At 48.7% G+C, this 22,510-nt stretch overlaps 1 protein-coding gene across 1 annotated transcript in view; it reads right to left on the reverse strand.

Annotated features, from left to right (window-relative positions):
* Positions 1-18,582, reverse strand: part of MTMR4 (myotubularin related protein 4) — an 82,756-nt gene extending 64,174 nt beyond the window's left edge. Inside the window, exon 1 of the mRNA XM_073315767.1 lies at positions 18,509-18,582. Coding sequence (XP_073171868.1) covers positions 18,509-18,514 — 6 coding nt within the window. The 5' untranslated portion in view covers positions 18,515-18,582. The remainder of the gene's footprint in view (positions 1-18,508) is intronic.
* Between the last annotated feature and the right edge of the window lie 3,928 nt (positions 18,583-22,510).

Consider the following 22,510-nt stretch of genomic DNA (forward strand, 5'->3'; position numbering starts at 1 on the left):
TAGTGACTTCAAATTTACAGCTCCTTTGTTGGCATCCTTTCGTCTGCAAGAGATGGTGGGCACTGCAGCCTATGATGTACCTGACTAGTCCAATCAGAGATTTGCATGATCTTTGGCAGTTATTGCAAATGTCTGTATTTTGGTTAGGAGCTGCTTGCTTCCTACGGGCTCCTCTTCAAGCTGTAGGAGCCAGCTTCTGCCATGGACTTTGATACCCTGATGGAGAGGATTGCGCCACTTGCCACGATCACTTGCCAAGTTTTCCCGTCAGTCAGGATCAATTCCAAATTCCTTCATATCTCGCTTGTATCTGTCTTTATAGTTTCAGAGTAACAGCCGTGTTAGTCTGTATTCGCAAAAAGAAAAGGAGGACTTGTGGCACCTTAGAGACTAACCAATTTATTTGAGCATAAGCTTTCGTGAGCTACAGCTACTCCGATGAAGTGAGCTGTAGCTCACGAAAGCTCATGCTCAAATAAATTGGTTAGTCTCTAAGGTGCCACAAGTACTCCTTTTCTTTTTGTCTTTATAGTGAAGCTTGGGACGACCTGTTGTTCTTGTTCCCTCTGATAGCTCCCCTTATAGCATGCTCTTAGGTATGCATCCGTCTTCCAACCTACTCAGATGGCCCAGCCAGCGCAGTTGTCTTCGCTTGAGCAGGGCTGTCACACTTGGTAAATCTGCCCTTCAAAGAACCTCTGCATTGGTGACTTTATCCTGCCATTTGGTGTTGAGTATGTGGCATAAACAAAGTAGGTGGAAACTGTTTAACCTTTTCTCCTGAAGAGCATACGTTGTCCATGTTTCCCAACCATACATGAGAGTGCTGGGGACTCAAGCTTGGTATACTAACATTTTGGTCTTGATGGTAAGCTTTGAATTGTTTGAGTTAGTTAATGTGATAAACGTGGTGGCAGCCTTTCCAATGCAAACATTTAGTTCTTCATCCAGTGAGAGGTTGATGGTCACTGTAGAACCTAAATAACAATGTTTGGACTATGTCTAACTGGTTTGCATTTAAGGTAATTGAAAGATCTTGTGGAATCCCCTGTCCTAATACAACCGTTTTCTTGATACTATGGTGACAGCAAATGCCTGACAGGCATTGAAAGGCAGTACATGAGTTCTTGTAGTAGATCCTCATTGTGAGCTATGTGGGCAGGCATCATCAGCGAATAGAAGTTCCCTGATTAGCACCTGTTTTACTTTGGTCTTTGACTTAAGTCGGACAGGTTGAAGAATTTCCCCATCGGATATTGTGTGGAGATGGGCTCCATCTTTCATGTCCTTAAATGCACAGCTCAAGAGTACGGAGAAGAAGATTCCAAAAGTGTAGGGGCAAGAACACATCCATGCTTCACTCCATTTTTCATCTCAAATCTGTCCGAAGTGGACCCGTCAAACTGGACAGTTGCTCTCATGTTGTGGAATGAATGTATAAGACATAACAGGGTTGGTGGGCATCCTATCTTTTCTAGTATTGCAAATAGACCTGCTCTGCTGACTGTGTCGAATGCTTTGGCTAGGTCCACAAAGGTGATGTACAATAGTTGGTTTTGCTCTCTGCACTTTTCTTGGAGTTGATGCAGAGAAATATCATGTTTATAGTTGCTCTTCTAGCCGTGAATCAGCACTGTGATTCAGGGTAGACACAATCTGCCAGCTGTTGTAGGTGCACTAAGATGACTTTTCTGAAACCTTTTCCTGCTACACTGAGTAACAAGATACCCTGTAGTTGTTGCAGTGGCAGTTTTAGCCTTTATTTTTATACAAAGTGATGATGTTTGCATCGTGCATCTCTCGTGGTACCTCTCTCTTTCCAGCATTTAAGTAGCAGCTGATGAACATATAGTAATAGGCTGTCTTTCCCGCTGTTGCGGGGTTTGTACCTCATTCACCCCTTTGATCTGGGGGGGGGAGTGCGAGGGGGTAACCCCGCCTTTCTGCGCCTACGTCTGTTCTACTACCCCTCCAGTAGTCTGTACGGTGTGTCTCAATGGCCAGAGTCCCCCTAAACTGACTGACTGAGCAGCTCTGCAGCCTTTTATACCTGACTTCCAGTCGGAGCATGCCCAGTAGAGCCTCAGGGGCGTGTCTTCCTTTGCTAGGACAGAAGGGTTAACCCTCTCAGTACCACTGCGGGGACGGTCCGCCCCCTCAAACACCCTCCCCCTTAGAACGGTGGTCGGGGTTTCCCCCTCCCAGTCTTCCTCTTCGCCCGCCCGGAGAAAAAGTCTGCATTATCTGCCTTATCTGGCCTATTCAGCACTTGAAAGGAATATGGCTGGAGGCACAAATACCACCGCAGGATCCAGTCATTCATCTCTTTCATGCTGTTGATCCAGCGAAGGGGGGGCGTGATCACTCTCTAAGGAGGAGTTGGCCAACAAGTAATACCGCAGCGTGTCGACTGCACACTTAACTGCGAGGGCCTCCCATTCTATGGTAGAGTAGTGCGTCTCGCGTGGGGTGGTCTTCCCTCTCTACCTCTTGTGACAATACAGCTCCTATACCACTCCTGATGCGTCCGTCTGGAGAATGAAGAGCTTCGTAAAGTTGGTTTGGGTTAACACGGGCTCCTGGGTCAGCTGGTGTCAGAGTGCATGAAAAGCGTTCTCACATTCTTCTGTCCATTGGACCTTCTGGGGCTGTGTTTTCTTCGTTAGGTCTGTCAAGGGGGCGGCCAGTGTCGAGAAATTAGGGACAAACCACCTATTATATCCTGCCAGCCATAAGAACTGCCATACTTGTTTTTTTGGACTTAGGGGTGGGGTAGTCCCTCAAAGCCTGTACCTTATCTACCATGGGGTGTAATTTTCCTTGCCCTACCATACAGCCTAAATAAAAGTCACTTCCCGTTGTCCTTGATAGTACTTGGCCAGATTTGCTGTGAGGTGCCGAATATGGTCTCCCCAGCTTGTGCTATAAATGACAATGTCATCAAGGTATGCTGCAGCATATGAACTATGGGGGCTCAGTACCTGGTTTACGAGTCGCTGGAACGTAGCCGCAGCACCATGTGACCCGAAAGGCATCACTATAAATTGGAAAAGGCCGAACGGTGTGGGAAAGGCTGTCTTCGCTCAGGAGGCAGGTGTCAGGGGAATCTGCCAATACCCTTGGTTAAATCCAGGGTGGAGATAAATTCTGCGTGGCCTAGTCCCTCCAGCAACTCATCTGCCCGCAGCATGGGGGAGGTATCAAAGCGAGAGATAGCGTTCACTTTGCAAAAGTCGATGCAAAACCTCACCGAGCCGTCTGGCTTGGGGACCAGCACTATGGGACTCCTCCACTCACTCTTCGACTCTTCCACCACCCCCAGGATTAGCATTGATTCCAACTCCTTCCGCACGGTCGCCCACATTTCCTTGGGAAGCAGGTGGTGGTTCTCTCTCACCTTTTGGCCAAGGACAGTGGCGATGTGGTGACTGGTCACCGTCGTTCTTCCTGGTCGAGCAGACAATACCGTGGGGAAAGCTGCTACCACTTGCCGCACCTGTTCTTGCTGGGTAAGGTTGAGTTCTCAGCCAATGGTTACTGTGCTTGACTCTTCGTACCCGCCGGCTAATGGCCCAAGTTCGGGTTCTGGGAAGTATGGGGCAATCATAAAACCCGCTCGGTCTTTCCATGCCTTCAGCAGGTTTACGTGGTATACCCGGGTGTCCCTTTGTCATCGGGACACCTGTATCTTGTAATCAAGGGGCCCCACCAGCCGGACCACCTCGAACGGCCCCTGCCACTTGGCTAATAGTTTAGACTCAGTGGAGGGCAGTAACAGCAGGACTCGGTCCCCTGGCTTGAAGTTCCTCATCTTCACCCTCCAATTGTACTGGATCTGCTGGTTGCGCTGTGCCTGTAACAGGTTCTCCCTGGCCAGGGTGCCCAGTTCCCAAAGCCGCTCCCTCAAACGGAAGATATACTGGACTGAACCTCTGACGCGGGTCTCTTGCTCCTTCCAGGTTTCTTTCAGGAGGTCTAAGATCCCCCAGGGTTGTCTCCCGTAGAGGAGCTCGAATGGGGAGAACCTGGTGGAAGCTTGTGGCACCTCATGTATGGTGAAGACGAGCACTAGCAGGAACTTGTCCCACTGGCGGGGGTCGTCCCCCACGAATTTCTGTAGCATCTCTTCAGGGTCCCATTAAAGTGTTCCACCAACCCGTCCATTTGGGGATGGTAGACGGAGGTCTTAAGGGCACGGATGTTCAATAATCGGTAGAGTTCTGCCATCAACTTGGAGGTTACATTGGTGCCCTGGTCTGTCAATATCTCTCATGGCAACCCCAAGTGGGAAAATATCTGCAATAGCTTGTTGATGATGATGGGGACCATGGCTGTTTGTGTAATGGTACTGCCTCAGGATACCGAGTCGCATAGTCTACTACAGCCAAGATGTATCTATGGCCTGAGCTACTTTTCTCCAGGGGCCCCACCAGGTTGAGGCCAATCCGCTCAAAAGGAGTGCCAATCACTGGTAAAGGTACAAGGGGGGCCCTTGGTACCCCTTCGGGCCGGCCTTCTGGCATTCCAGGAAAGAGGGACAGTAATCCCAGACCTCTTGGAGTATGCCTGGCCATAAAAATCATTGGGCTACTATTAGTAAGGTCTTTTCTCGCCCCAAATGTCCTGCCCAGGGGACTGAGTGAGCCAGACGGAGTAGTCCTCTTTGGAACCTCCGTGGGACCAACAATTGCCGCACCTTGACTTGTGTTTCTGGCTCCTGGGCCACCCGATAAAGTAAGTCTTTGTGGATTTCAAAATGGGGGCCTTGGGGCCGATACTGCCAAGGACGGGCCTCTCCAGCCCGGCTGGCTGCCTGCTCCCAGGTTTGGCTAAGGCTCGGCTCCCCTCTCTGTTCCTCCAGGAAATCTCCATCAATATCCAGCCAACTCATCCCTTCCCCTGTCGGACCGTCGGTCGGGGCCTGACTCCCTTCGTCTACTTTGGGACCTCTCGACGTCCCCTCTAAGGGGTCCTATGGCCCGGGTTGGCCTAATAAACCCTGCCTCCCATAGCGGGCTCTCTTCCTCTTCTCAGGCTTTCCGCTCCACCCCCATATAAGGTCAGCAAAACCCAACCAGTCGTGCCCCAACACCACGGGATACGCTAATCTAGGAGCCACCCCCACTAAGCAACGTGCCTTCTGTTGGGCGGCCTCCGGTTGCACCCAAATGGTGGGGTAAGACGTCACGTCCCCATGTATACATTGTAACTGTATCGGTGCCCTGAGGGGATGGGAGTACTCTACCAGTCCCATGCGGATGACGGTCTGGCTGTACCCCGAGTTCACCAGTGCTAAGGTTGGGGTTCCCTCCACTCGCACCGAGATCACAATCTTTGGTGGCCCATCCTTCCGGGCTCGTTGGTCTGCTGTTAGGACCTGTCCATAATTACAGTCCATGTAGGGGCACTCTCTCCTGAAGTGCCCCATTTGTCCGCACTGGTAGCATCTATTCTGATTCCCCTACGTGGGTAGGGTGCCTTGCGGGAGACTTGATGCACCTGATGGTTCCTCTTGGCCCTGGGACAGGCGCGCCCCCAAGGGACCTTGGGCCTTGAGGGTTGTCGGAGAGCCCATCTGTTGGAAGGACAAAGAGGAACTTCCCCTGCTAGTCTTATGCACCGCCCCTTCTGGGGGTCAGTATCCCCCTCCTGAAGTCCTTGTCTTACGACCTGCTCACTCCTCTGGCTCTGCCGCCATGTAGTCTTCGGCAAGGGATGTAGCCTCCGCGAGGGCCCTCGGCCGGTGTCGCTGCACCCACTCCTTCCTCCCCAATGGGAAGGATCCGGAGGAACTGCTCCAACGCTACAGCCTCGGCCATCTGGCAACTAGTACGGCGCTCAGGCCCTAGCCACCTCCAACAGAGGTCGCGGACCTTCTGGCCTACTGCCCGCAGCCTGGCTCCAGGTGGATATTTCTCCCGACGTAGCCTCTGCCGGTACATCTCTGGATTGATGCCTGCCTGGTCTAGGATGGCAGCCTTAACCGTCTCATATTGCAGTGCCTCTGTGGGTCGAGATTGCGGTAAGCGACCTGCACTGGTCCTGTTCAATACGGGGCTATAATAGTGGCCCAATGCTCTGGGGGCCATTGAGTGGCAGTAGCTACCCATTCAAAAGTCACTAAGGCAGCCTCGGGGTCATCCCCTGGCCCCATCTTTGTCAGCCGCACTGACAGTCCCCCAAAGCCATCCCCAGGTGCTCCTCCGTCTGGGCTGTGGGGGGACTAGATGCCGTATTCAACAAGGTCACCACCTGTTGACAGAGTCGATATTGACTCACTTGCTGTTGGGCAGCCAACTTCTGCACCAGCTGTTGCTGTGATTCTTGTTGCTTTGTTGCCTACAGTTGTGGTTGGGTACCCAGTTGCTGTAACAACTGCGTCTGCTGTTGCTGTTGTTGTACAGCCTGTTGCTGCAGGTTTTCCAGCAGCCATTTCAGGAGCTTGTCAGTCTCCATTCTGTATATGTGGGTCCTTCTATCAGGCCCTGATCGATGCCCACATTCTCCTCCACATGTGGCGAGTTTTGTACATCATCCACCCCTTTGATCTGGGAGGGGGCGAGGGGTAACCCCACCTTTCTGCGCCTACGTCTGTTCTACTACCCCTCCGGTAGTCCGTACAGTGTCTCTCAATGGCCAGAGTCCCCCTAAAATCTCTACCCCTAGTGGGATAGCGCGGCCCAGCAGCTGGAGTCCATATAGTACACTCCTAGAGCAGTATGGCCCAATGGCCTGGGTCCCTCTAAATCCTCTGAGGCAAGCTAGGGGTCAGGGAATTATGTCGTCTCAAGAAAAAAAAGGGGGGGGGGCAGTGACTCCTGGTAGGGGAGCCCGGGCCCACCTGCCTTCACTGGGCTCCAACCCAGGGCCCTGTTGGGGCGGAGTGATCCACCACAGGGTCAGCGGGGAATCCGACCGAAACACGTTGACCTCATAGTAGTGGGAGGTACCACTCTTCTACCTTTCCTGGGTCTCTTCCTACCAGTCCTCCGGTCGCCGTAGTCCCTGTGGCATCAGGGTCTCCAGGGCTCTCAGCACCAGACGCTTCCTGGGGTTCTGATAGCTGCGAGCCTCCGGTCCAGGTTCTTGGCTCTTCAGCTCTCCCCGGTAAGGGCTGTAACGCTCCTGGGCTGGAGCCTCCGCTGAGCGTCCTTCCTCCTCGGCCGCCAGCCCTGACTGAGCAGCTCTGCAGGCTTTTATACCTGACCTCCAGTCGGAGCATGCCCAGCAGAGCCTCAGGGGGCGTGGCTTCCTCTGCTAGGAGGGAAGGGTTAACCCTCTTAGTCCCAGTGCGGGGACAGTCCGTCCCGTCGCACCTGCACTTGAGAATTTCCACTGCGATGCCATCTTTTCCAGGGGCCTTGCCTCTTGATAGCAAATCAATCGTCTTGCTTAGCTCTTTTACAGTGGGCACCACATCTAGCTCTGGTATGACCTGTAGAATTGGTATTTGGTCCATTGATTTGCTGGCGATGTTTCTTGAGAGTATAGCTCTGAATAGTGTTCAGCCCAACAAGACAGCTCACTCTTGCATTAATGTAACATTTTATATTTATGTTTTGCAGTTCATACTTAAGGAGAGAGGATAATAGATTAAGACACATGTATAATAAGAAAAATAGGGAAAAAAACACTACATATGTCAAGTGCAATTTGCTGGAAATGTAATTTTGCATTTCCCGATTTCTTGCAATTGTGGAATCTTAGCAGTGCAGTTTTTGCAGATTTTTCTAAAAAGATTTTTAAACGAGTAGAAATATCTGGTGTTATTCAGAACTCACTGCCACAGGTTTTGCCAACAAAGCTCATAAGCTAGTAGGTCTGCAGTTACTTGGGTTTGATTAACAACAAGGTCTACCTGCAAAGTTCAATCACCTTGATAGAAAGGTGATTCAGCTTTTGATTAACAAACTCTGCCGGATTCATCACCAGGAGTCAAACAATCAGTGGTAGTGCTCTGGAGCCTTACGGCTTGTGGAGTTTACCAGCACAACTTGTCAACTGCATTAAAAAGCAATTCGCTACTGCATTAAATAGCTATAGGTGCACACATATTGGGCCCCACACTTTAAGAAGGATGTGGATAAATTGGAGAGAGTCCAGCGAAGGGCAACAAAAATGATTAGGGGACTGGAACACATGACTTATGAGGAGAGGCTGAGGGAGCTGGGATTGTTTAGCCTGCAGAAGAGAAGAATGAGGGGGGATTTGATAGCTGCTTTCAACTACCTGAAAGGGGGTTCCAAAGAGGATGGATCTAGACTGTTCTCAGTGGGAGCTGATGACAGAACGAGGAGTAATGGTCTCAAGTTGCAGTGGGGGAGGTTTAGATTGGATATTAGGAAAAACTTTTTCACTAAGAGGGTGGTGAAACACTGGAATGCGTTACCTAGGGAGGTGGTAGAATCTCCTTCCTTAGAGGTTTTTAAGGTCAGGCTTGACAAAGCCCTGGCTGGGATGATTTAACTGGGAATTGGTCCTGCTTCGAGCAGGGGGTTGGACTAGATGACCTTCTGGGGTCCCTTCCAACCCTGATATTCTATGATTCTACATATCCACAGCCTCTATAGTTCCATGAACACCTTACATGTTACTGACAACATTCCCTATGGTGTGGGCGTAGAGCCACATGTTCAAATGTTAACCTTGATTTTAAAAAAGTTTTTTGAAATTTCAAAAGTTCAGTCATTTTGTAACTAACTCCTCAAAATAATGGAATCCAATTTTCTTATGCAGGAAAAGTATCTGATACCTTGAAAATGACTGAGGGGATTTGGTGCAAACCTTCTTAAAATAAACCAAAGCAAAATAAATTAGACAATCTGGCTTTTGACAGAGACCAATCATTTTAGCACAAAAGCTACAGGTCTTGGAAAACATAAGGTCCATCTAGCCCAGTATCCTGTCTTCCAACAGTGCCCGATGCCAGTTGCTTCAGAGGGAATGAACAGAACAGGCAATCGAGTGATCCATTCCCTGTCGTCCATTCCCAGCTTCTGGCGAACAGAGACTACATACGCTCAGAGCACAGAGATGCATCCCTGATCATCTTAGCTAATAGTCATTGATGGACTTATCCTCCAGGAACTTATCTAATTCTACAGTATTTTGAATCCAGTATTACTTTTGGCCTTCACAACATGCCCAGCAATGAGTTCCACAGGTTGACTGTGTGTTGTGTGAAGAAGTGCTTCCTTTTGTTTGTTTTAAACTTGTTGCCTGTTAGTTTCATTGGGTGACCCCTGGTTCTTCTGTGAAGCGGTAAACAACACTTCCTGATTCACTTTCTCCACACCAGTCATGATTGTATAGACCTCTGTCGTATCCCCATTCAGTGATGTTTTTTCCAAGCTTCAGTGTCCCAGTCTTTTTAATCTCACCTTGTTTGGAAACTGTTCCATACCCAAAATCATTTTTGTTGCCCTTTTGTGTATCTCTTCCAATATCTTTTTTCAGATAGGGTGACCAGAACTGTACACAGTATTCAAGGTGTGGGCATATTATGGATTTAGATCAGTGTTTCCCAAACTTTTGTATTGGTGACCCCTTTCACACGGCAAACCTATGAGTGTGACACCCCCCCCCCCATAAATTATAAACACTTTTTTTTTTATTTAACACTATTATAAATTTTGGAGGCAAAGCAGGGTTTCGGGGTGGAAGTTGATAGCTTGTGACCCCCATGTAATAACCTTTTGACCCCCAGTTTAAGAACCCCTGATTTATATAGAGGCATTATGATTTTTTCTGTCTTATTTATCTCTTTCCTAACTTTGCTAGCTTTTTTGACTGCCACTCCACATTGAGCGGATGTTTTCAGAGAACTATCCACAGTGACTCCAAGATCTCTTTCTTGAATGGTAACAGCTCATTTAGACCCCATCATTTTGTAAATATAGTTGGGATTATGTTTTCCAATGTGCATTACTTTGCATTTATCAACAATGATTTTCATGTGCCATTTTGTTGCCCAGTCACCCAGTTGAATGAGGTCCCTTTGTAATGCTTGGCAGTCTGCTTTGGACTTAATTACCTTGAGTAGCTCTGTATCATCTGCAAATTTTGACATCTCACTGTTTACCCCTTTTTCCAGATCATGTATGAATATGTTGAACATCACTGGTCCCAGGACAGACCCCTGGGGGACACCACTATTTTGTAGAATCATAGAATCTCAGGGTTGGAAGGGACCTCAGGAGGTCATCTAGTCCACCCCCCTGCTCAAAGCAGGACCAATCCCCAATTTTTGCCCCAGATCCCTAAATGGCCCCCTCAAGGATTGAACTCACAACCCTGGGCTTAGCAGGCCAATGCTCAAACCACTGAGCTATCCCTCCCCCCTATTTACCACTCTCCATTCTGAAAACTGACTATGATTCTATGATCATTTACTTCTACCCTTTGTTTCCTATCTTTCAACCAGTTAGCAATCCAGGAGAGGACCTTCCCTCTTATGCCATGACAACTTACTTTGCTTAAGAGCCTTTGGTGAGGGACCTTGTCAAAGACTTTCTGAAAGTCTAAAGTACACTATATCCACTGGATCACCCTTGTCCACATGTATGTTGACCCCCGCCCTCAAAGAATTCTAATAGACTGGTGAGGCACGATTTCCCTTTACAAAAGCCATGTTGACTCTTCCCTAACAAATTGTGTTCATCTATGTGTCTGGTAATTCTATTCTTTACTCTAGTTTCAAACTGTTTGCCTGGTACTGAAGTTAGGCTTACTGGCCTGTAATTGCCGGGATCGCCTCTGGAGCCCGTTTTAAAAATTAGTGACATATTAGCTATCCTCCAATCATCTGGTACAGAAGCTGATTTAAATAATAGGTTACACACCACACTTCCTTATGATCACGTGAAAACTGGGAGCTCCAAAAGAAATCTTTTTTCTCTTTTAACTACAGCAGAAAATTCAGGTTCCACTGTTAGAATCCCTACCTAGAGCAGTGGTTCTCAAACTTTAGTACTGGTGAACCCTTTCACACAGCAAGCCTCTGAGTGCGACCCACCCCCCTTATAAATGAACAACACTTTTTAATATATTTAACACCATTATAAATGCTGGAGGCAAAAGCGGGGTTTGGGGTAGAATTGGTAGGGGAAGTAGAAGTGGGTGGCAACCTAGGCAGCAGTGAACGTGAAATGGTTGAGTTCAGGATCCTCACAAAAGGAAGAAAGGAGAGTTGGAAAATACAGGCCCTGGACTTCAGAAAAGCAGACAGACTCCCTTAGGGAACTGATGGGCAGGATCCCTTGGGAAGCTAATATGAGGGGGCAAGGAGTCCAGGAGAGCTGGCTGTATTTTAAAGAAGCCTTATTGAGGGCACAGGAACAAACCATTCTGAAGTGCAGAAAGATAGCAAATATGGCAGGCGACAGCCTGGCTTAACAGTGAAATCTTCGGTGACCTTAAACTCAAGAAGGAAGCTTACAAGAAGTAGAAATTTGGACAGGTGCCTAGGGAGGAGTATAAAAATATTGTTAGAGCATGCAGGGGTGTAATCAGGAAGGCCAAGGCACAATTGGAGTTGCAGCTAGAAAGGGATGTGAAGGGTAACAAGAAAAGTTTCTACAAGTATGTTAGCAACAAGGTGGTGGTCAGAGAAAGCGTGTGACCCTTACTGAATGGGGGAGGCAACATAGTGACAGATGATGTGGAAAAAGCTGAAGTACTCAATGCTTTTTTTGCCTTGGTCTTCACAGACAAGGTCAGCTCCTAGATTGCTTGACTTGGCAGCACAGTATGGGGAGGAGGTGAGCAGCCCTTAGTGGTGTAAGAACAGGTTAAGGACTGTTTAGAAAAGCTGGGCATGCACAACACCATGGGTCCAGATCTAACGCATCCAAGCGTCCGGAGGGAGTTGGCTGATGTGATTGCAGAGCCACTGGCCATTATCTTTGAAAATTTGTGGCGATCGGGGGAGGTGCCAGATGATTGGAAAAAGGCAAATATAGTTCCCATATTTAAAAAAGGGAAGAAAGAAAACCCGGGGAACCACAGACCGGTCAGTCTCACTTCAGTCCCCAGCAAAATCAGGGAGCAGGTCCCCAAGGAATCCATTTTGAAGCACTTGGAGGAGAGGAAGGTGATCAGGAACAGTCAACATGGATTCAACAAGAGCAAATCATGCCTGGTCAACCTGATTGCCATCTATGATGAGATAACTGGCTCTGTGGCTATGGGGAAAGCGGAGGATGTGATATCTCTTGACTTTAGCAAAGCTTTTAATACGGTCTCCCACAGTACTCTTGCCAGCAAGTTATAAAGTATGGATTGGATGAATGGACTATAAGGTGGATAGAAAGCTGGCTAGATTGTCGGGCTCAATGGGCAGTGATCAACAGCTTGATGTCTAGTTGGCAGCTGGTATCAAGTAGCGTGCCCCAGGCATTGATGTTGAAAAAAACCAGCTCCAAGACCTTTATCAATGATCTGGATGATGGGATTAACTGCACCCTCAGCAAGTTCGCAGATGACACTAAGCTGTGGGGAGAGGTAGATAAGCTGGAGAGTAGGGATAGGGTCCAGAGTAACCTAGAGAAATTGGAGGATTGGGCCAAAAGAAATCTGATGAGGTTCAACAAGGACAAGTGCAGAGCCCTGCACTTTGGAAGGAAGAATCCCATGCACTGCTACAGGCTGGGGACCAAGTGGCTAGGCTGCAGTTCTGCAGAAAAGGACCTGGGGTTTAGAGTGAACGAGAAGCTGAATATGAGTCAGCAGTGCTCCCTCGTTGCCAAGAAGGCCAACGGCATATTGGGCTGTATTAATAGAGGCATTGCTAGCAGATCGAGGGAAATGATTATTCCCCTCTATTCGGCACTGGTGAGGCCACATCTGGAGTATTGCGTCCAGTTTTGGGCCCCCCACTACAGCAAGGATGTGTACAAATTGGAGAGCGTCCAGCAGAGGGCAACAAAAATGATCAGGGGGCTGGGGCAGATGACTTACGAGGAGAGGTTGAGGGAACTGGGGTTGAGGAAACCGGGGTTGGGGGAACCAGCTGAGCAGCGAACAGCGGAGAGGCTAACAGGGAGTTTGCCTGGGAGTTTGCCCGGAGATAGCCCACTGAGGCTTACATCTTGCCGGCTTCTCTGAGTAGTTACTACAACTCCTGAGGAAGCTCGTAGAAGGAAAGTAATATGGATGGGGAGTGTTCCACTGTTGTGACCTGCACTGGATGTGCCATGTTTGTCTTTCTTCCACAGGACAGAAGCGACTTTGTCTGTACAAAGTGCAAGCTGGTCTCCATATTGGAAGAGAAGGTTCAAGGTCTGGAGCAACAGGTATTTGTGTTGCGTAAGAGAAACTGAAGATTTCCTGGACAGACGTCAGGATATGTTTCTACAGACAACATTCTGAAGATTCAGAGCAGGCTGCACTGCGGGGATAGGAGGACGGTGAAGAAATTTGGCAGCATGTGACCTCCAGAAGAAGAAAGGGGAGCGTTCATGCACCGGCGCAGATACAGGTAAGCAACCGTTTTCATGTCCTCTCCATAGGTACTAATGCGGAGAGTGGACTAGATGATACATCTGAGGGAAGGGAAAGTAACAGAAGGAGACTCCGCTGATTGGAAGGTATGAGATGCACTGTCCTAGGGTTGGGGGTTCCACGACCACCGCTCCCAAGAGAAGGAGGTGGGTGGTGGTGGTCGGGAACTCTCTCCTCAGGGGGACTGAGTCATCTATCTGCCTCCCTGACCGGGAAAACCGAGAAGTCTGCTGCTTGCCAGGAGCTAGGATTCACGATGTGATGGAGAGACTGCCGAGACTCATCAAGCCCTCGGATCACTACCCCTTCCTGCTTCTCCACGTGGACACCAATGATACTGCCAAGAATGACCTTGAGCGGATCACTGCAGACTCTGGGAAGAAGGATAAAGGAGTTTGAGATGCAAGTGGTCTTCTCGTCCATCCTCCCCGTGGAAGGAAAAGGCCTGCGTAGAGACCATCAAATCGTGGAAGTCAACGAATGGCTACGCAGGTGGTGTCGGAGAGAAGGCTTTGGATTCTTTGACCATGGGACAGTGTTCCAAGAAGGAGAAGTGCTAGGCAGAGACGGACTCCACCTAACGAAGAGAAGGAAGAGCATCTTTGCAAGCAGGCTAGCTAACCTAGTGAGGAGGGCTTTAAACTAGGTTCACCGGAGGGAGGAGACCAAAGCCCTGAGGTAAGTGGGTACGTGGGATACCGGGAGGAAGCACGAGCAGGAGCGCGCGAGAGGGCAGGGCTCCTGCCTCATACTGAGAAAGAGGGATGATCAGGGAGTTCTCAAGTTCCTCTATACAAATGGAAGAAGCCTGGGAAACAAGCAGGGAGAACTGGACGTCCTGGCACAGTCAAGGAATTGTGATGTGATTGGAATAACAGAGACTTGGTGGGATAACTCACATGACTGGAGTACTGTCATGGATGGATATAAACAGTTCAGGAAGGACAGGCAGGGCAGAAAAGGTGGGGGAGTTGCACTGTATGTAAGGGAGCAGTATGACTGCTCAGAGCTCTGGTATGAAACTGCAGAAAAACCTGAGAGTCTCTGGATTAAGTTTAGAAGTGTGAGCAACAAGGGTGATGTCGTGATGGGAGTCTGCTATAGACCACCGGACCAGGGGGATGAGGTGGACGAGGCTTTCTTCCGGCAACTCACAGAAGTTACTAGATCGCAGGCCCTGGTTCTCATGGGAGACTTCAATCACCCTGGTATCTGCTGGGAGAGCAATACAGCGGTGCACAGACAATCCAGGAAGTTTTTGGAAAGTGAAGGGGACAATTTCCTGGTGCAAGTGCTGGAGGAACCAACTAGGGGCGGAGCTCTTCTTGACCTGCTGCTCACAAACCAAGAAGAATTAGTAGGGGAAGCAAAAATGGATGGGAATCTGGGAGGCAGTGACCATGAGATGGTCGAGTTCAGGATCCTGACACAAGGAAGAAAGGAAAGCAGCAGAATATGGACCCGGGACTTCAGAAAAGCAGACTTTGACTTCCTCAGGGAACTGATGGGCAGGATCCCCTGGGAGAAAAACATGAGGGTGAAAGAAGTGGTTCGGGACTATTTAGAAAAGCTGGAGGAGCACAAGTCCATGGGGCCGGATGCGCTGCACCCAAGAGTGCTAAAGGAGTTGGCGGATGTGATTGCAGAGCCATTGGCCATTATCTTTGAAAACTCATGGCAATCGGGGGAAGTCCCGGACAACTGGAAAAGGCTACTGTAGTGCCCATCTTTAAAAGAGGAAAGAAGGAGGATCCTGGGAACAGGCCAGTCAGCCTCACCTCAGTCCCTGGAAAAATCATGGAGCAGGTCCTCAAGGAATCAATTCTGAAGCACTTAGAGGAGAGGAAAGCGATCAGGAACAGTCAGCATGGATTCACCAAGGGCAAATCATGCCTGACTAATCCAATTGCCTTCTATGACGAGATAACTGGCTCTGTGGATGAGAGGAAAGCAGTGGACGTGCTGTTCCTTAACTTTAGCAAAGCTTTTGACATGGTCTCCCACAGTATTCTTGCCAGCAAGTTAAAGAAGTATGGGCTGGATGAATGGACTATAAGGTGGATAGAAAGTTGGCTAGATCGTCGGGTTCAACGGGTAGTGATCAATGATGTCTAGTTGGCAGCTGGTATCAAGTGGAGTGCCCCAAGGGTCAGTCCTGGGGCCGGTTTTCTTCAATATCTTCATAAATGATCTGGAGGATGGCGTGGATTGCACCCTCAGCAAGTTTGCAGATGACACTAAACTGGGAGGAGTGGTAGATATGCTGGAGGGTAGGGATAGGGTCCAGAGTAACCTAGAGAAATTGAGGATTGGGCCAAAAGAAACCTGATGAGGTTCAACAAGGACAAGTGCAGAGTCTGCACTTAGGATGGAAGAATCCCATGCACCGCTACAGACTAGGGACCGAATGGCTCGGCAGCAGTTCTGCAGAAAAGGACCTAGGGGTTACAGTGGGTGAGAAGCTGGATATGAGTCAACAGTGTGCCCTTGTTGCCAAGAAGGCTAACGGCATTTTGGGATGTTTAAGTAGGGGCATTGCCAGCAGATCGAGGGACGTGATCGTTCCCCTCTATTTGAAATTGGTGAGGCCTCATCTGGAGTACTGTGTCCAGTTTTGGGCCCCACACTACAAGAATCGGTTTCAGAGTGGCAGCCATGTTAGTCTGTATTCACAAAAAGAAAAGGAGTAGTTGTGGCACCTTAGAGACTAACAAATTTATTTGAGCATAAGCTTTCGTGAGCTGCAGCTCACTTCATCGGATGCATTCAGTGGAAAAGGCTACTACACTACAAGAAGGATGTGGAAAAATTGGAAAGAGTCCAGCGTAGGGCAACAAAAATGATTCGGGGACTGGAACACATGACTTATGAGGAGAGGCTGAGGGAACTGGGATTGTTTAATCTGCGGAAGAGAAGAATGAGCAGGGATTTGATAGCTGCTTTCAACTACCTGAAAAGGGGTTCCAAAGAGGATGGCTCTACACTGTTCTCAGTGGTAGCAGATGACAGAACAAGGAGTAATGGTCTCAAGTTGCATTGAGGGAGGTTTAGATTGGATATTAGGAAAAACTTTTTTACTAGGAGGGTGGTGAAGTACTGGAATGGGTTACCTACGGAGGTGGTGGAATCTCCATCCTTAGAGGTTTTTAAGGCCTGGCTTGACAAAGCCTTAGCTGGGATGATTTAGTTGGTGTTGGTCCAGCTTTAAGCAGGGGATTGGACTAGGTGACCTCCTGAGGTCTCTTCCAACCCTAATAGTCTATGATTCTATGATTGGGGTGGAGGCTGACAGCTCACGACCCCCCATGTAATAACCTCGTGATCCTCTGCAGGGTCCCGACCCCCAGTTTGAGGACTCCTGACCTAGAGTAATATTTTCAAAAGCGACACTGGAGTCTCATTGAAAGTCAATGGGACTTAGGCGCCTTAGTGTCAAAGTTGCTTTTGAAAATGTTACCTCTACTAAAATAGTTCTTTACCTAGATAAGGGCCAGACTGAACAGCCTTATTCATATTTTGAGCAGTTACTCAGACAAGCAATCCCGTTGACTTCAGTGGGGCAACTCATGTGAGTAACTGCTCACCAGCTTGAGCAAGAGATCCATAACCACGCCCTAAACTGCTGGAATTTAAACTACATATTTCTTTTCATGAAAATTTTAACCGGGCTAGACTGAACACCAACTACCATGGTGCCCACAGGGCATTGTTTACTTCCATGAGTCAGTTTTCAACACATGTGATGGTGCAAATTTCTAAGCAAACGAATCAGTGAGTTTTCCAAGAGGTGCTGTACCATATACTCTCCTAAAATCAATCTTACTATCTGCCCTTGAATAATTATTTTTCTCATTGATCAAAAACTGATCCGGTTCATCTGGAATGATATTTTCCTTTAAAATCAATGCGCTGTCTCAAACACGGAGTATGGTTACTCAGCCCACGGCAAGAAACCTCCCAGACCAGGCTGACAGACTTGGGCTAGCAGGGCTCACGTTAGCTCTCTAAAAGTAGCTTTACAGACGGTGCTTTGTGCTGCAGCTTGGGCTCAGAATCCCACCTCTCTCCCTAGGCTATGAAGCCCAAGCCCCAGCCGAACCACAACTTCAAAGCACTGTCTACGCAGCTAGTTTTAGGGCACTAGTGTGAGCCCCGCAATCCCAAGTCTTTCAACCAAGGCTGGGAGGCTCGCTGTTGCAGGCTGTGTAGACATAGTCTGAGAGCTCTCAGACTGACTCCCTACAGACACTTCTGCTCTGATACATGTCCAGCCTCTCTCACGGATGGGGGTGTACACACATACACACCCCTCTTTTTCCATATAAGCTTCCCTACAGTCTTGGTTTAGAGTTTGGATGCTCATTCATCTTTTTTCTTTTTCTTTTTGAACTAAAAAAATCTAATCAACTCCTCCTTTGTTAGGGCTAACATCCTTCTTCGACCTGGAATCATATGGCAGGGAAGTCCTCCCACCATGATACAAGCTCAAAATGATGAGGAAACCAACTTTTACCTTTTCTGGAGTCACATCATCACTCCTCAAAGCAACACAGCAACCTAAGCATCCACTCCCAGGTCTGTAATAAAAGCCAAGGGGCCTCTTGCATAATTCTTGGATCCCAGAGCCCTCCAGTGTCGAAGGTGGGAAAATTCTAGTGGCCAGAGGCCAGGGCTAGCACACAACTGCTGCCAGACAACACTATCGTCTCACTTAGGTGCCACCAAGCAATGGCACATACTTGTTCTGATCCCTTTCTTCTACTTAATTCATTCTCCATTCCCCAGCAGTTTGGGTTCTACTTCAGATGCTATTGCCACAGCTTGGAACATCTCAGATGCAACCACACTGGCTGTATCTAAGATGCAGAAGGTAGGTGCATGGACTCTGGAGTTTCCACCTACTGCAGGGAGAGAGAGTAAAGCTCTGAAGAGAGCAGAGAGAGATGAACAAAAGGCGCAGAGAGAGAGAGAGAGAGAGAGAGAGAGAGAGACTAGAGAAAGTACTCACCATCATCACAAGGCTTGGGTCCAGATCTCTCAATTCAAATCCAGACTCTTTTCTCCCTCTATCTTCCTCCAGACTCACCTATAGCAAAGAGAAAAACCAGTATAGAGGCTGTAGGCAGACAGTAATGGTACTGCAGGGTGTGCACAACTCATGCCCAGAAAAGAATTAGCACATGTAAGGTTAACAAGAGCACAGCAACCTACACACCTGTGACCATTAACCTCGTTATCTGGCTTCATCTTCATCTCTGCAGGGTCACCACTAACACAAGTGCCCTCTGTCAGGGCAACCAGCCTCTCACTGTGGCACCCATCTCAAGGGCAAACTGCTTCTCCTGGGAACACTGGGAATGAATGTTCTCTCCCCGACACATCGGGCAGAAGAACTCTGTCCATTCCTCAATGGAGAGATGGGCGGGGCAGGTCCCTACCTACTCCCTTTCTTTTCACTGAGGGCTGCTCCAACTTCTGGGCAGCCAGCAGGAAAGAGGAGCAGCCTTGGTAGACAGGTTTATGAGCAGAAAATAATCAAAAGAACACTGAAATGTCCCAGCACGAACATCTTAAACACCCAGGCTATGATTTTCAAGAGTGATGTGTGATTTTTGGGTGCCAAACTTAAGACACCATAAAAGGGGCCTGAACTCTGGAAAGTGCCGAGCACCAGCATCTGAACACCAGGCCTCCTGGAGGTGTCTCGTTAGGCAAGCGAAGTCCCCGGTCACTTAAAAGACTTGGCCTCTCTAACTTCAGGAACAGCAATAAACACTGAGGCCAGTGCTCAGTGCCTGAGGCTTTATCACTGAGACACTTTAATGCTGGCTTTCCAAAACCTTGAATGGAGAGACAGCATTATCCAGATAAATGGAAAGTCACCTTGGATCTGGAAAGGATATTTTACTCTTCAAAGATTGGTTCAAGATCAGAGACCTAACTAAGCATGCAAGGTGACATGAGCAAGCACAAGCTAGTACTCAAGGGGTATGTCATCTCTGGTTGCCCAAGATGCCCAAAGGGAAGGCTCCAGACTTGGCAGAGCCTTTGCAGTGCAAGAGAAGTCATGAGAACAGTCCCAGCATAAAAACAGAGGGTCAAGCCTGCCTAGTCAGCCTGCAGACTCAGACTTTTTCTAGCTGGCAGGGAGAACACGGGAAACAGTCTGCCAGGTATCACATGGAGAAATAAGAGCAAGCCAAAAGGAGGGGGCATCCTGGAAGGGAAATAAAATGGTGATGGGCGCGGGGTGGGGGGGGGGGGCAGGAAAATCGACAGAACAGGACTACTCCAGTAGTCTTCCTGGTCCTCCCTAGGGAATCTGATTTCTTGGCCAGCCCATGAGAATGAGGACTGGCTGGGCAAGGAGACTGGGAGCTGCAGGGGAGGAGAGACTGATCTGATAAGGAGATAGAGTGTGCAAGGAGACCTGGGAAAAGGGGCAGGGCAGGGCAGGGCAAGAGACTGGGAGCCAGTGAGAAAAGGGAACAGGGGCAGGGGGAATGAGAGATCAGCTGGTACGGAGGAGGGGAGAATCCAGAGGGGAAAAATAGGATGTGATCAAGTAGTTAAAAGGCTGTATCACACAAAGGAGCTCAATTAAAGTCACAAAGGGAACCTTAATTCTAGCATTTCTTAACTTGTGAGCCTTAACTTCACAACTTTAAAATGTTCTATTAACAGAGTTTTCTTGTGTGTAATATAGAATGAAAACAGCATACTGCATCATTTGAAGTTAGAGGACTTTTAGGAAAGGGTAACTGGAACTGGTGAGACAATGGGACTAACACTCATGGGGAAGTGACATGGCAGTGGTCACAATTCTCGGGTAACTGACCGACACCTCCTGCTGTCTGACCACCGCTAAACCAGGCCACACAAATAGGAGTCCCCTCAATACTACATTAAGCTAAACAGTCTGAGTTTAGGGGCAGGGGAAGGCCATGGCTCCCAATCTCCAAGTCCTTTTTAGCATAGTCCCGGATGCACCAAGTCTCTCCTGCTGTTGGTATATCATAGCATGCTGTCCCCTTGTAGGCACAGGGAATCAGTGAGTGGCCTTTTGGAGGGCTACTTCTCTGCAGCTCTCCTGGGGTTCCTCTTGGGAGCTGTAGCGCTAGCCTCTGTTTGCCCGAAGCTGGGAATGAGCGACAGGGGATGGATCACTTGATGATGACCTGTTCCGTTCATTCCCTCTGGGGCACCTGGCATTGGCCACTGTCGGAAGACAGGATACTGGGCTAGATGGACCTTTGGTCTGACCCAGTATGGCCGTTCTTATGTCTGCTCTCCCGCAGGGCTGCCCACCAACTACCTGGAATTTCCTGATTTTCAAACCTTATTCTACCCCGAGATGACTAACAGGGATGGGGGCGGGGGCAGCCCTCCCCACAGTAGCTCTAGGTCACCAGTGCAGGTTTATATACCTGTCACACACCCTCTCCCTCAGGATTGGGGTAGGGGGTATCAGAGTACCCCATCATGGGGGGAAAAACTGGCACTATGCTAAGCTTTTCCGGCTCAGTGGTTGAGCTGGAATTTATAGGGAGATAGTTACATGTGCCAATGCATTATTCGAGTGCATTCAACTAGAGTGCTAAGTAGTCAGTAATTAACTAAAAGGCATTTCCCAATGGATAGCAGTGTAAAGAATCCACGGCCTGTCCCACAATCAAGATGAGCTGGTACAATTGGACTTTCCACCCAGTCTAGACGCCTTGATTGACCTTGCATAAAGACTGACAAAAGCCTGATGGAATGCTGCCAAGAAAGGTGGTCAGTTTCCTGACTCCCCCAGTCCTGTCATCTCTGGCCCACCAACCCTCACTGCCTTCCCCACAGCCTGACCCCCTGCAGCTTGACTTCTCCAATGCAGAGAGAAAGCTGCATTGGGGCTATGTCTATTACTGTGGAAGACCAGGACATTCCACATTGCACTGCCCTGCTAAGGTCCAATCTGCACCGTTATCAGAGAATGGCAAACACCAGCCCCTGATAAGGGGGCCCGGGCTGGGGTGGTACTCTCCACCTCTCCCCAGTACCCAGCATCAGCACCTGTCTGCTGGCAACAACCGAGCAGGTCCTGACATCTCCAACTCCCCCTGCAAGTCAAACAGCTCTCCATCTCAGAGGTCCATCTGGAGGTATTGGTGAATTCAGGTACCTCAGACAATTTCATGAATCAGCACTTTGCACAAGTACATCAGATCCCCACCCAATGCAAGAACTCTCTGGTCTTGGTGGAGTCTATTGACAGCTTGTACCTTTCATCAAGCCCGGTTATCCATTAGATCGCACCACTGCTTAATTTGTAATGCAAGAGGTGCTGGGGCTCAAGCAAAGTTGCCCGGCAAATTAAGCACTGGATCGCATCCCTGAAGGTTGTGACTCTTCAGGATCACCAAGACACTCTCCAGCGTGGATTTATTTGAGCACCACACCTTTCCAGTTGTTCTCAGCATGCTCTGGACTCACTACCTCTACATTTGTTGGTGGGCAGGCACAATACATTTTAGCTTCCCACATTGCTGACAATTCTGTCTCCTGAAAACCAACTGTAGGGACCTTAAACTGGGAACCCCTTATAGTTCAGCTTACCTCAGACTAGAGATTCTAAATCTGTCATTTAATCCCCAGGGCGTCTCGCTACCCTCTGTGACCCCACCCATTGCCTCTATGTTACTGATTAAATACAAGAATTTGCTGTGTTCAGCAAAAGGAACACAAACATTTTGCCCTTCACAACTATGACTGTCCCATCAAGTTCCAGCCAGAGCAGAAGTCCCTTTTGGTTGCATCTACTCCCTTTCAGGGTCAGAACGTCAGGCTCTCCATGACTACTTCCAGGAAAATCTACAAAAGGAGTTTATCCATCCTTCTATGCCTCCAGCTGGGTACCAATTTTCTTGGTGGAAAAAAAAAAACCCACCACAGGTTGTTAGGGCCTTGTGTTGACTATTGGGTGTGAAACAGCATCACAATTCCAATTAACAAATTTATTTGGGCATAA

This window comes from Lepidochelys kempii, chromosome 17 (assembly GCF_965140265.1).
Source record: "Lepidochelys kempii isolate rLepKem1 chromosome 17, rLepKem1.hap2, whole genome shotgun sequence".
Lineage (NCBI taxonomy): Eukaryota > Metazoa > Chordata > Testudines > Cheloniidae > Lepidochelys > Lepidochelys kempii.